General features: G+C 36.7%; 1 protein-coding gene across 2 annotated transcripts in view; it reads right to left on the bottom strand.

The window, feature by feature from the left end:
* Positions 1-6,835: 6,835 nt before the first annotated feature.
* Mtmr6 (Myotubularin related protein 6) overlaps positions 6,836-13,163 on the bottom strand; it is a 56,777-nt gene continuing 50,449 nt past the window's right edge. For both annotated transcript variants that reach the window (XM_028181098.2, XM_028181027.2), the window contains exons 15-18: positions 12,887-13,010; positions 10,761-10,895; positions 9,548-9,695; positions 6,836-7,664 (exon numbers count right to left, since the gene is read on the bottom strand). In XM_028181098.2, coding sequence (XP_028036899.2) covers positions 7,654-7,664; positions 9,548-9,695; positions 10,761-10,895; positions 12,887-13,010 — 418 coding nt within the window. In that variant the 3' untranslated portion in view covers positions 6,836-7,653. The remainder of the gene's footprint in view (positions 7,665-9,547; positions 9,696-10,760; positions 10,896-12,886; positions 13,011-13,163) is intronic.

Below are 13,163 nucleotides of genomic sequence, written 5' to 3'. Positions count from 1 at the left end.
TGCTAACAATTTTTGTATTTAAGTAAGATTGCAGATGACGACGAAGAACTTTTTTTTAAATATAAAAATAGAAAACGGTAGAATCTAATTTTAAAGCTAACTCTGTTTCTTTCGCACACTCCCTTACACTTTACTGAGACACCGCGCCTGTTTGTCTTTGGCGTTACTTTTCCCGCGCAGTTCACGTGTGCTAAGAGAAATACTTCTCTTTAAAATTCAGTGGTTTTCAAGAACATGCTATGTATGTGCACATAATATATGTCGGCGTTAAGCCAGGATTTACACACATAACTTCTTTTACAATGAAAATACAATACAATTCTATAAAACTTTAACATTACTTGTTTACAACAAAAAGCCACGCCTGAGTTATTCAGTGGTTTTTACACAATTAGCCATTTTGTGTTGGTTATAGCAACTACAACTTCTTTTATACAAACAAATGTAATTACTGCGAAACAATTCACAAAACATAGCTTAATATTCAAAATACATATTTTAGTGATTTTACATGACTCACATTTAATTTAATTTACATGAATTACTTTTAAGTAATATTAACTAACATTGTTATTATCCAGCCTAATAATAGATGGCGCCAACAACATCATTGCATAACAATTACAATACTTAATTAAATTATTAGTACTGTTAATTATAATATAAATTATTATTAATATTTATGCTTTATTCATATTTAATCATTTATACAGTCATTTGTGTTTTTAAACAATAATATAAACATTAAACATATTCTGAACATTTTCACATCAAAACAGTGTCTGCTAATTATTAAATATGGTAGAATAACAGTTTTGTTGCTAACAATAAACAAATATTAACATATAATAAACTAAACTATATATTATTATGTTAATTATTGCCAACAGTGGCGTTTGCGCCCATACGGCCATACTGATTCCAGCGCGTCCCTTGCGCTGTTTTAGCATTTCACATAACAGTAAACAAGGCATATCCCCTACTGGCATCTACCCAACACACAAAGCACATTCACCCTTACGAGATCTAGCTAACACACAAGAGGATTACCCAACGGGATTTACCAAACACACAAAGCATCACCCATACGGGTCTAGTTAACTCGCAAGCCATCACCCTTACAGGATCTAGCCCACTTACCAGGCATCACCCTTACGGGATCTAGCCAACACACTCGGCATCACCCATTCGGGATCTAGCCAACTCACAAGGCATCACCCACTTGGGATCTAGCCAATCCACAAGGCATCACCCATTCGGGATCTAGCCAACTCATAAGGCATCACCCACTCGGGATCTAGCCAACCCACAAGGCATCACCCATTCGGGATCTAGCCAACTCATAAGGCATCACACATACGGGATCTAGCCAACTCACAAGGCATCACCCATACGAGATCTAGCCAACTCATAAGGCATCACCCATACGGGATCTAGCCAACTCATAAGGCATCACCCATACGGGATCTAGCCAACTCATAAGGCATCACCCATACGGGATCTAGCCAACTCATAAGGCATCACCCATTCGGGATCTAGCCAACCCACAAGGCATCACCCATTCGGGATCTAGCCAACTCATAAGGCATCACCCATACGGGATCTAGCCAACTCACAAGGCATCACCCATACGAGATCTAGCCAACTCATAAGGCATCACCCATACGGGATCTAGCCAACTCATAAGGCATCACCCATACGGGATCTAGCCAACTCATAAGGCATCACCCATACGGGATCTAGCCAACAAGACCAGGATTAAGGATGCGCATGGTGGCCGGCCAGCGTTTTAGGAAGGATAATTGGATAGGAAAATAAAAGTAGACACTTTAACAAATTATAAATCATTTTACAGCAGAACAAATCTCTCTGCCCATACGGTCAATTTTTCAGTTATCAGCATCCTCTGACATTAACAGGATAGATTTACCTGTATCAAACCTTTACCATTACCAAACCTTTACCTTTACCTTTATCAAAACACATTGGATGGCAGAGACCGCTCGTCCATCCATTTCTCACCAGCTGATTCAACTTCCCCTAATTCATCATTCAGCGGACCATTTCCAATTGGCTTTATTTTAATGGCAGGTAGGGAACATCATCCTCCTAATGCCTCTGCATTTTTGTTTTATTTTTGTGCTGTAGCTTTTAATCAACTGTGATTCTTAAAGCTGCCTGTTAGAGCTTATTAAATTATATTTTACAAACATGTGACATTTATAATAACCCATCAATAGTTCAGCATGCCTGTTGACCATGCTCGCTCTCTTTGCAATAATGTGGTACTGAATTTCATACTGTTCACAAGTTTTTAAAACTCCTGAATTATCTTTTATCTTGGTGAATTTTTTAAAAGTGACAGGGTTCCAAAAATGTAACTAAGATTTTGAAATCAGAAATCAATACAGAGATCTGTGCAATCCTTTTTCTTGACTAATAATAAAGTGGCATCCCCACTAGAAACCTAGGGTGCAGAGAGTTAATCACCCACTCATCCAAAAATAAATAATTATGAAAGGAAAAGTAATAATATGGAGCTGCTGAACAGGGATGAGCTGTCTCTTATTATGGCATTTTATTACAAGTTTATGTTTATTTTTATTGTAATATGCTTGACCTCCTCGCAATAAACAGGAGACATACAGTAAGTACAGCGTTGTACTGTCCTATCCAAATTAATTATTTCAAATCCAACTTTTATCTGCCTGATTACCATCTATGAGAACTGATTTGCCAAAGTTACATGATGATTGAATAATGACTCCAAACTTGAGCATTCACTAGATAGAAACTTATAAAAATAGATAAGTTCTCTTCAAAGAGTGCAACACTGAGAACAGTTATTTTTAAAAGATTAAAACCTATTAGGATGTCAGCAAGACTGTCAGTATTACCATATGATTATGATTACCATATGAAATTCTATAACAGTTCTAGTATTTTTCTCCATTAAAAGTCACAATGCTTTGTTTTGAAATCAGTTGACCCCTTATGCTCAAAAACTTTACATGAAGTTGTTTAGCTTACTAAACTAGATCTGCAATGATTGAAGTCTTATTTGTGGTGATACGTTTGTCATCTTGACGGCGGTAACAACTTTCCTCGAAATGACGCAAGTGACGCAGTAACCACATTTAAAACCTTAGTGTTACTAAAAGTGCCACGAAAACTGAAGGAATCATTATGTGATTGTGATAAAACTGAGTTATGTTTAGATTATTAACATTATATTTACAGAATATTTTCAATTTGACGCTTTCGGAACGTTTTTAGAATCGATATTATTTAGGAAGCGAAATACATACCACAGCGTATTTCTCAGTAACTTGGATCGAATAAATTTAAGATAAATACCTGAAATCAGTATTTTTACCATCTCAGCGTCAGTAGCTTTTCCAAAACATCCACGGTCTAGAACTCATTTTAAATATCCACAACTTTACTGAATGCATGGATCAGTTCGTCCCTCACTTGCTCCAATGCGGTTCAATACAAAGACCAGATATCGGCTTATGTCTTGCTTGCTCTTTTGAACTCGATGTTCATGCGATGAAACAATTAGCTTCATGATAGTTTCGTCCACATTTCCGCATCGGTCTTGATGTCACGCCCTCATCGGAGCTGAACGGCGGCAAATAAAAGTTATAATGCCACTACAAGGGTACAGCATTTGCAGCTATCATCACTTTTCGCCTTTTTAATACAGGTTGGGAGACCCATCACTAGTTCAACAGTGGGCTACTTCATTCGGAGGCTTACGATTAATTTTGGGGCTGTGATCCCACTTCTGATGTCGGCGTTAAGCCAGGATTTACACACATAACTTCTTTTACAATGAAAATACAATACAATTCTATAAAACTTTAACATTACTTGTTTACAACAAAAAGCCACGCCTGAGTTATTCAGTGGTTTTTACACAATTAGCCATTTTGTGTTGGTTATAGCAACTACAACTTCTTTTATACAAACAAATGTAATTACTGCGAAACAATTCACAAAACATAGCTTAATATTCAAAATACATATTTTAGTGATTTTACATGACTCACATTTAATTTAATTTACATGAATTACTTTTAAGTAATATTAACTAACATTGTTATTATCCAGCCTAATAATAGATGGCGCCAACAACATCATTGCATAACTATAACAATACTTAATTAAATTATTAGTACTGTTAATTATAATATAAATTATTATTAATATTTATGCTTTATTCATATTTAATCATTTATACAGTCATTTGTGTTTTTAAACAATAATATAAACATTAAACATATTCTGAACATTTTCACATCAAAACAGTGTCTGCTAATTATTAAATATGGTAGAATAACAGTTTTGTTGCTAACAATAAACAAATATTAACATATAATAAACTAAACTATATATTATTATGTTAATTATTGCCAACAGTGGCGTTTGCGCCCATATATACATAACGGTAATATCGTTCGTTTGTTTCTAAAAATATTATTTGTTGATCGAATTCGATTCGACATTTTTTCTTTCTACCCTAATTTATTCTCATTTCTTTAATCAATAATATTTTACATGTTTATCAATAGTTTAATTTTATTATTTTTCTACTCTCATAGTGCTGTTCTTTAGGCCTTTTATTCTTTTAAGATATGTATAATAATTAATTATGATGTCCGATGATGAAACTGACCCAAGGGCAATCAGTGGCGGGACGAATACAAAATTGCACAACCGTGAATCGCATTCATGGGAGCAGCGAACTCGATCATCATCGAGTAGGAGTAGTAGCTTGACGTCTTAATCAAGCACCTCCGGACAGGGTTTGAAGAAAAAAATATCACAGCGCCGTCGACGCCATCGGTGGAAGAAACAAAAAAGGCGAAATCGACAACTATTATAGAAATTATCGAAATCTGTAGAAGAGTTACAAAAAACCGTACGTGCTTATAAAATCATCCGTAATTATTCCGATAATTGAACCTCTATGTCCGTCATTAGTTGAGATGTGGACAATGATCTTTATAATGAATATGGTATAATGAATATCGCAGGCGTCACCGATAACTATTTCTGATCATTCGCGAGTCGTACAAAATTACTTTTTGATATCGAATCTAAGTTGAAAGATCCCTCGATCCCTAAAACGCCGGCATTTTTTTCATGAAGTTTAACAAGATTTACAATTACATATACCTATGAACATACAAGGTGGCTCATGTTTTTCCTGCGGAAAGAAGGGCCATTTAAAAGCACAATGTTCACTCCGGGAGAAGTTCTCTAGTGAGTGTGGTTTTTTTTTTGGGTTGAAGGATTACTGGTGGCCCGGAGGCCTTTTCAGTTTCACTAAGACAGGTGGGCGAGCAAAAACTCAGCCAAGAGGGATGGGATTTGCTAATAGCTGCCCAAGCGAGACCTACCAACTCAAGAGCAACTGCTTCGCGAATGAATCTACTACCGACAATTATAGAACCCCAGATTTGAACAAAAAAAATGTGAAAAACTTAAAAAAAATTAATTAATAAAGACTACAAAAAAGGAATATGGTATATTATTTAAACCGGGTATGGGAAACTATAAGAGTGAGCCAATCCATTTGTCTATTGATCCCAAGTACAAAACCGATATTCATGCCAGTAAGAACTATTCCATTTGCATTAAAGGACAAAGTTAAACAAGAAATTGAAAGATTCGTCAAAAGTAAACGGATTGAACCAATGGAATACTCAGAGTGGGGTACTCCTGTTGTACCTGTTTTAAAGCCAACTTAAGTAGGATAATTAATTAACTAAGATATAACACAAATAGATTTGGAAAGCCAATACGGGTAGCATGGTCTTTAACACCCGAAGCGGTACTCGCTAACTTAAACGGAAAAATAGACATTTTTCAAAAAGGGAATGTGATTTTATCCAGACACAAGCGACCTCCGGTATGGCATTTAACTCCGTATTGCACAGAAATGACCTTAGCAAAAATGGGAAATGGGAAAATTATAGATATTCTGAAGAAGAGTCAGTGTTTTAACACATCTAGCTTATCTATAACATACCGAGATCAACCATGCCCGGCTTCGCTGGATGATTTAAATCACTCTTAAAGGAGGCAGCCAGCTCTGATACCTACATCAGTAGTATGTGACATTCGACATTCCTCACGTACCACGGTGCGAACGCCGGTAATAATACCGATAATAATGCTCGGATTACAATAATAAACGGACTCACCTGATGGGTTGCCAACGATCATGGACCAGTTAAGCCATGAGTCTTACCTACTACGCAGCTGCTTTTTTGTGTTTTCTTATTGCTCAAAGATCGAGCTCAAGAGCCACCTGGCGTTAAGCGATTAAGCCGGAGTCCTTAACTTCGATCTCGTGTTTCAAAGTGAGTTGCGGCATTCAATGTTAGGATAGTCAGTCGGTCGTGAGTTCACTCATCAATACAATAACAAAATCTTCAGACAGAAATGTATAAATGCTTCAACTGCCATGAATAGGAGCAGCAACAGTGTAGTACTATGGAAAAGCTAAGGAATAGGGTAACAACAGCCACAGGTTTTTTTATTGCCCTTGTAGGCAGACGAGCATACGGCCCACCTGATGTTGAGTGGTAACCGTCGCCCATGGACTTCAGCAATACCAGGGGCAGAGCAAAGCCGCTGCCTATCGTAAGCTCGTGTATATAATATGATATCCTTATGAATATCCGGACAGTCAGTGTATGGTCCGTCCGGCTTGAGTGGTGGTAAAACTTACCAAATCCGTCGTTTCAAGTTATGACAATTCATAATGCATTCGTTTCGTAATAAAATAAAATAAAATGGTGTGCAACACTAAAGAATCGCCTACGGATTAACATACTATATTTCTTAGCCAATATTCAAACATTTTATCTGATATACACAAAATAAACTTACTGTAATTTGTACATAATTTACACAAGAATATATAGATAGGAGCGGAATAGAAATCTGAATTAGCTATTAGCTTTACGTGACACATCATATTATTAATTATTTACTTTCTTATTTAGCTGCTAATTGACTAACTTCTCTGGAGCGAAAAAAATATATATTTAAATGCAGACAATCAAGGGAAGTTAAATTAAAAGCTGTTTTGATAAGTTCTTATGCGTTATATTATAATTTCAGTCTAAACAGAGAGCGTAATTAATTGAATAATGACGTCAATGTTCAAGTGTGTCATAAATACCAGAAGTTATTTAGTTATATACTCTTTTGAATCTAGCAAAACTTTTGGGACGCTTTTGCTTTGCTCAGACGGATATTATATGATAGGTCTATTCTTTAAATTTTAGAAGCACATCGTTAACATCTGCACGTACATTTTGTGTTAAACAGAAACTTGACGGACCGGACATCTTCTTCTTGCGCTAACATTAAGAGTGGGACGAGTGCACAATATCCGCCGACATTGATTAATTAAACAATATTAAATATGTCTCAAACACATATTACAAAACTTTCTTCATTAACAAACACGACATCTGTAAACTACTCATCATACTGTCTATTTTAATTTGCAACATCAATTATATTTTGTGATAGAAATTATTTCATACTAATAAATATAAAACGTGTATTAAATGCAAATAATAATATCTTCAATGTATTCCATTCTACTGTACGGTCAGAAAGAGACCTTCAATTTATATCTGGAACAAAATAAAAAGTTTGACGTCATCAAAATGAATTCATTTTTCAGCAATCACGCTTTCAAATGTTAGTCTGCCTGTACATAAACAGACAGTCATTTCAAAGTAGTTGAGATCTCAAACTTATATCCCCTAGAGAGGCAAGGGAATCGTTGACGCGTTTATACTTGATGGGTGAGTGAGCCAGACCCACCATGAGACTAATTCAATATTGCCATATCATTGAATTGGTGTTGTCATCAGTAGTCGTCGTCCTGTCTTAGAAAAAAAGACGCCGGGTGTTCAAATTCCGCAGGCAAGTACCAATTTTTGCAATGAGACACTTATTTAACACGTGTTCACGAATGACTGCCACGATGAAGAAATAACATCGGGTAATAAATGAGTCGATTATTATCAAAGCCGGCAATGTAACTTTTGGATAATTATTGGTAAATCAGAAAAACGAATTATTGACTTTGTATTCCATTGGCAGTCACAAAACTCTTCTGAACGACATCTTAGATAAACAACAAGTTAAGTATTAACCTTTATTTAATGCAGGTTTTGAACCGTATTCTTTGAAGGAGACGATTATATTAAAATCAATCTGTATTGAAATATCAATAATTTTTTTTTGTCCAAATGCACAGATTGCCACCTTTGATAATAGACGACTCAAATATCAAATCAGCAAAAAAAATTATCGTAATTACTAAATTTTTGAGACATAGACCTCAAATCTCAAGGTAGCAGGCGTCATTCACGTTGTGATTTCTATGGGTTCTAGTAACCACTCAGCAACAGGTGTTAAGAGCTCGTTCGGTCCTCTAAGCAGTTACACTAGAACATGGTAATTAAAAAATTATCAAAGATGACAAAATAAAATTGTTGTTATATATTTTGGTGATAATTGGATCACAGATCGATTCAGTGGAAAGCTTGTGGGAAGACAAACAAATTGTACTAGTGGTCGCTCGGTAGTCAAAATTCGACTATAATTAATGGAAATTATAAGTTCTAACATTATTATGGTGCTATTGACAAAGACTATTATTTTACTTTTCTATAATCGCAGATTTCGCCAAGACTAGATTATAGACAAATAATATTAAAGACAAACAATATTAATCTATTCTCAATTTGACCATAGACTAGCAATAACAAAAGTTTGACAATAAACGAAGAGTATAATGCGTGTGTCAAATACATGGTAGTGTGTGTCATGTTTCTTTCATTAATTTAATCTATTTTTAGGCATAATTTAAAAAAAAAGCATTCCACACTCCCTCTCTATATTCTCTATAAGTGTGGGAAGTTTCATATTCCTCCGTCAGCGCAATTTTCGTACAAAGGGTTACAAGGTTTTGGCTTCACGTTAATTAATTATTTAGTTATTATCACGTTAATTAATTATTACTAGTGGTCCCGCAGTAGTCGAAATTCTACTATAATTAATTAGAATTAAAAGTTAGAACATTATTATGATTATATTGTCAAAGACTATTATACTTTTATGAACACAGATTTAGCTAAGACTACACTTTAGACAAATATTAATAAAAGACAAACAATATTTAATCTATTCTCAATTTGACTCACTGAAGTATGAAACCTAAGGTCTGTGATTTGACCACACATTATTTGCAATAACGAAAGTTTGACAATAAACCAATAGTATGCATGCGTGTTGTATGTCAAATATATGGTAGTGTGTGTAATGTATTTTTTTATTGATTTAAGGTAATTTTTTATGCGTAATTTAAAAAAATATTAGCATTCTGCACTCCTTCTCCATATTTTCTATAAGTGTGGGAAATTTCATACTCCTTCGTCCGCGCAATTTTCGTGAAAAGGGGTACAAAGTTTTGGCTTCACGTATTAATATTAAGTTGTATAGTTACTTGTGTGCGGGAGCGGCGCGGGTGGCGGCGAGGTGGGCGAGCAGGCGGCGCACAGCGGGGCGGGGCGCGCGCTCGCCAGCGCGGGGAGGGGGGAGCGGCCGCGCACGCACCGCGTGCACACGCAGCGCCCGCAGCCCCAGCAGTGGTGCTGCACACACACCGCCCGCGCTCTCATTGTTATGTGCTCCATCACGACACGTGCACAACTAAGGCTTTTTTTGACCGCTATCATTGAAGGTCGGGGCAGCCGTTGTAACTATACTGGGACCTTACAACTTATATTTCAAGGTGGATGGCGCATTTACGTTGTAGATGTATATGGGCTCCAGTAACCACCACACCAGGTGGGCTGTGAGTTCGTCCACAAATTTAAGCAATAAAAAAAAACTATCAGCATAGCCTTGAGAGGCTATTTCAGCTTCTCGTTGACATGTAGATGAGCTCACGGGGCTCAACACGGGGAGTGTTGCTAACACTGACCCAAGTAAGAGCAGTGCTTCGCGTAATCTACCACCGGATCGGAAACGCGACCCAATGAGAAGATCCGGCGAGAAACTCAATGGGCAGTCAACTAAGGCTCGGGTGTGCTTCATATTTTATACCTACGGTGGTCGCGCTGGGGCAGTCAACTTCGTCGTGATACAGAAACATAAAATCTAGGTATGCACAGAATGTATCGTGGCAGAAGCATTAGCGTCTAGTTGTTTTATTGATGAAATAGTCAAATAATTATAGTTAGAAGTTATTGGTTTCGAAACTATAATTACTATTCCGATACTAAAAATCTGTTTTTATTGCCTGTGTAGATAGACGAACCTACGGCCGACCTGATAGTAAGTGGTCACCGTCGCTCATGAACGTCAGCAATTCCAGAGGCACAGACGAGACGTGTACACTATAACTGTATATATTAAGTCACCAATAATATCAGGTCGTCCGTGAAAAACTTTTACCGCGTAATTCAAAAATGTTCACGGACGACGAACTTTATTGATATCCTGTACTTACATTGTTATTGGAATGAACGCCCGTGTGTATTTTTTTTATTGCCCTTGTAGGCAGACGAGCACACGGCCCACCTGATGGTGAGTGGTTACCGTCGCCCATGGACTTCAGCAATGCCAGGGGCAGAGCCAAGCCGCTGCCTACCGTGTGTGCCAAGACAAACGAATAGAAAGGCAAAGTAACTTACAAATGACGTCACAAAACGCACCTTCCTACTGTAGTGGTCCAGGGGCGTGGAGCAGCTGCACTCGGTGACGTTCTTCACGCTCTTCCAGTCCAGCGCGACGGTGTTCACTTCCTTCTCGAGCAGCGCCAGACTCGTCGGCAGCGAGGCGTCTAGTTTCTAGAACACGTTGACTAGTTCAAACTTCGAAGTCGTCGTCGTGGTCTAAAGGATAAGACGTCCGGTGCATTCGTATCTAGCGATGCACCGGTGTTCGAACAGGCAGGTACCAATTTTTCTAATGAAATACATACTTGACAAATGTTCACGATTGACTTCCACGATGAAAGAATAACGTCGTGTAATAAAAATCAAACCCGCAAAATTATGATTTGCGTAATTACTGGTGGTAGGACCTCTTGTGCGTCCGCGCGGGTAGGTACCACCGCCCTGCTTATTTCTGCCGTGAAGCAGTAATGCGTTTCGGTTTGAAGGGTGGGGCAGCCGTTGTATTTATACTTGAGACCTTGGAACTTATATCTTAAGGTGTCTTGGGCTCAGGTAACTACTTAACTCCAGGTGGGCTGTCAATTCGTTCGCCCACCAAAGCAATAAAAAATAAAATCAAAGAGTTGAGACCTCAATTAACGAACGTTAGGTTGTAATCAGAGACCATGAACAATCACGAAGCGAATGACGCAATGGATAGTAAAAAAGAAAGATACGGTTACCGTCTCAATTTTATTGGAACAACTATTTTTCTGTTCTGTTTCATTTCAAATCATGTTGTAAGTGCGAAATTTTTGCCCTCTATATATACTATGTGGCGGAACAAGATTATTGCGATAAATAAATATGATGAGATCTTCTATTTTATTTGGACTAATAAAAAAGTTGATTACTTCATGCAAACTTGATTTTAAATAGTCTAATTGAGGCCTATAAAATCAAAGGCAGCTAAATCCAAGTCTGTCAAATATTCAGGTAAACTACAAAAATCGGCCCTAAACACGTCATTACGGATCCTCCCGATCCATCGAAGTACTGCTCTTGCTAGGGCAAGTGTTAGAAACACTCCCCGCTTGAGAAGCTGAAATAACTTTGTTCGGATAGGTACGATATTCTTTATTTTAAAGCAGATTTATAAATAATGAGAATATTACTAATAATCTGAATGTTAAATGATAAAACTTCGTTTATTAGTACTTAGTACAGAATAAAAATAAAATTTTTGAACTGAATTTGTTAGAGATTTAGCTGCATTTGTTATAACATAAAAAAAACACTAAAGCGTATTCAACTAACTAAACAAGATAGCGCCATTGTTAATCCTTTTTACGACATTAAGGCGTTTAGCTGCTTTTGATTTTATAGGCCTCAATTGTTCTATCTATTTATTATAGCAAAGTAAATAAGCATAGAAGTCTTCCGTCTTCCGAATTACTCTACATCTGTCTACCGTTGTGTCGGGTAACTACCCTCATTCATCCTCTCACTTAAAAGAAAACTATATCATCCATTCGCCATCTCTCTTACCTTCTAACACGACATCTCTTATCTCTCTCACTCCGTCAAGCTTCATATCTGCCATTCATGTATATATTCCGTTCCAACATAAATTTTTAAAACACGTCGGTGCTTGTTTTTTATTAACTTTGACAATCTAGCTCACGCGCTCTTGAAACTTGTCTAAAGGACTAGACGCCACATACATACGTAATATACATATGGACCGTTTATTTTGAAAGTGGTGTAAGTCCATTTTTGAGAAAAATGAGCTATAATGTAATTCATGCTTCATTTAATGTAATTTTTTATATATAACTAGTCCGTGTTTAATTTCTCGAAAAAATCCCATGTTTTGTACAACTTAAAATCGGTCGGTAAATGAAATTGCATAATCATCGATTATGAAAGTGGTGTAAGTCCAATTGACAGAGGTAGGTGGCATAGCCAGACCTCATATGACTTGCCTGTATTTTTAAATCAACAAATATAGTAACCTTTAATTTTCTCGAAACAAAAGAAAATGGACTTACACCACTTTCAAAATAAACGATCCATATGTTGCCGCATAATATGAAAATACATCATCGTCATTCTGAATGACGACTGACGAACGTGTGACTAAATTCACAAAAAAGATAATTCGAAGATTCCTTCGTACATACCTCAGTTATTAATGGTATTTTTTTGGGCTTCGTTGACTGCGAATTCGCGCTGGTCTCCTTCAGCGGATGGTCGTGATTCGCAGACTCCATTTCGGATAACGAGCCACCGGACTCGTAAATGAACCTGGAAATTATTATAATGCGGAAATTAAATTAGATCTATGTTTCTTCAACGGTCTACATAAACTGAGAAATATAAAAAAAAAAACAGTCAACTTTGTTTTCGACTAAAAATACTACTGAACTGGTAAAATACTAAATAATATATGTAATAAAG

Source organism: Bombyx mandarina, chromosome A1 (genome assembly GCF_030267445.1).
Source record: "Bombyx mandarina strain Sakado chromosome A1, ASM3026744v2".
In the NCBI taxonomy this organism is placed as follows: Eukaryota; Metazoa; Arthropoda; class Insecta; order Lepidoptera; family Bombycidae; genus Bombyx; species Bombyx mandarina.
Note: the sequence above shows the minus strand (reverse complement) of the source record. Positions and strands in the feature narration are given on the sequence as shown.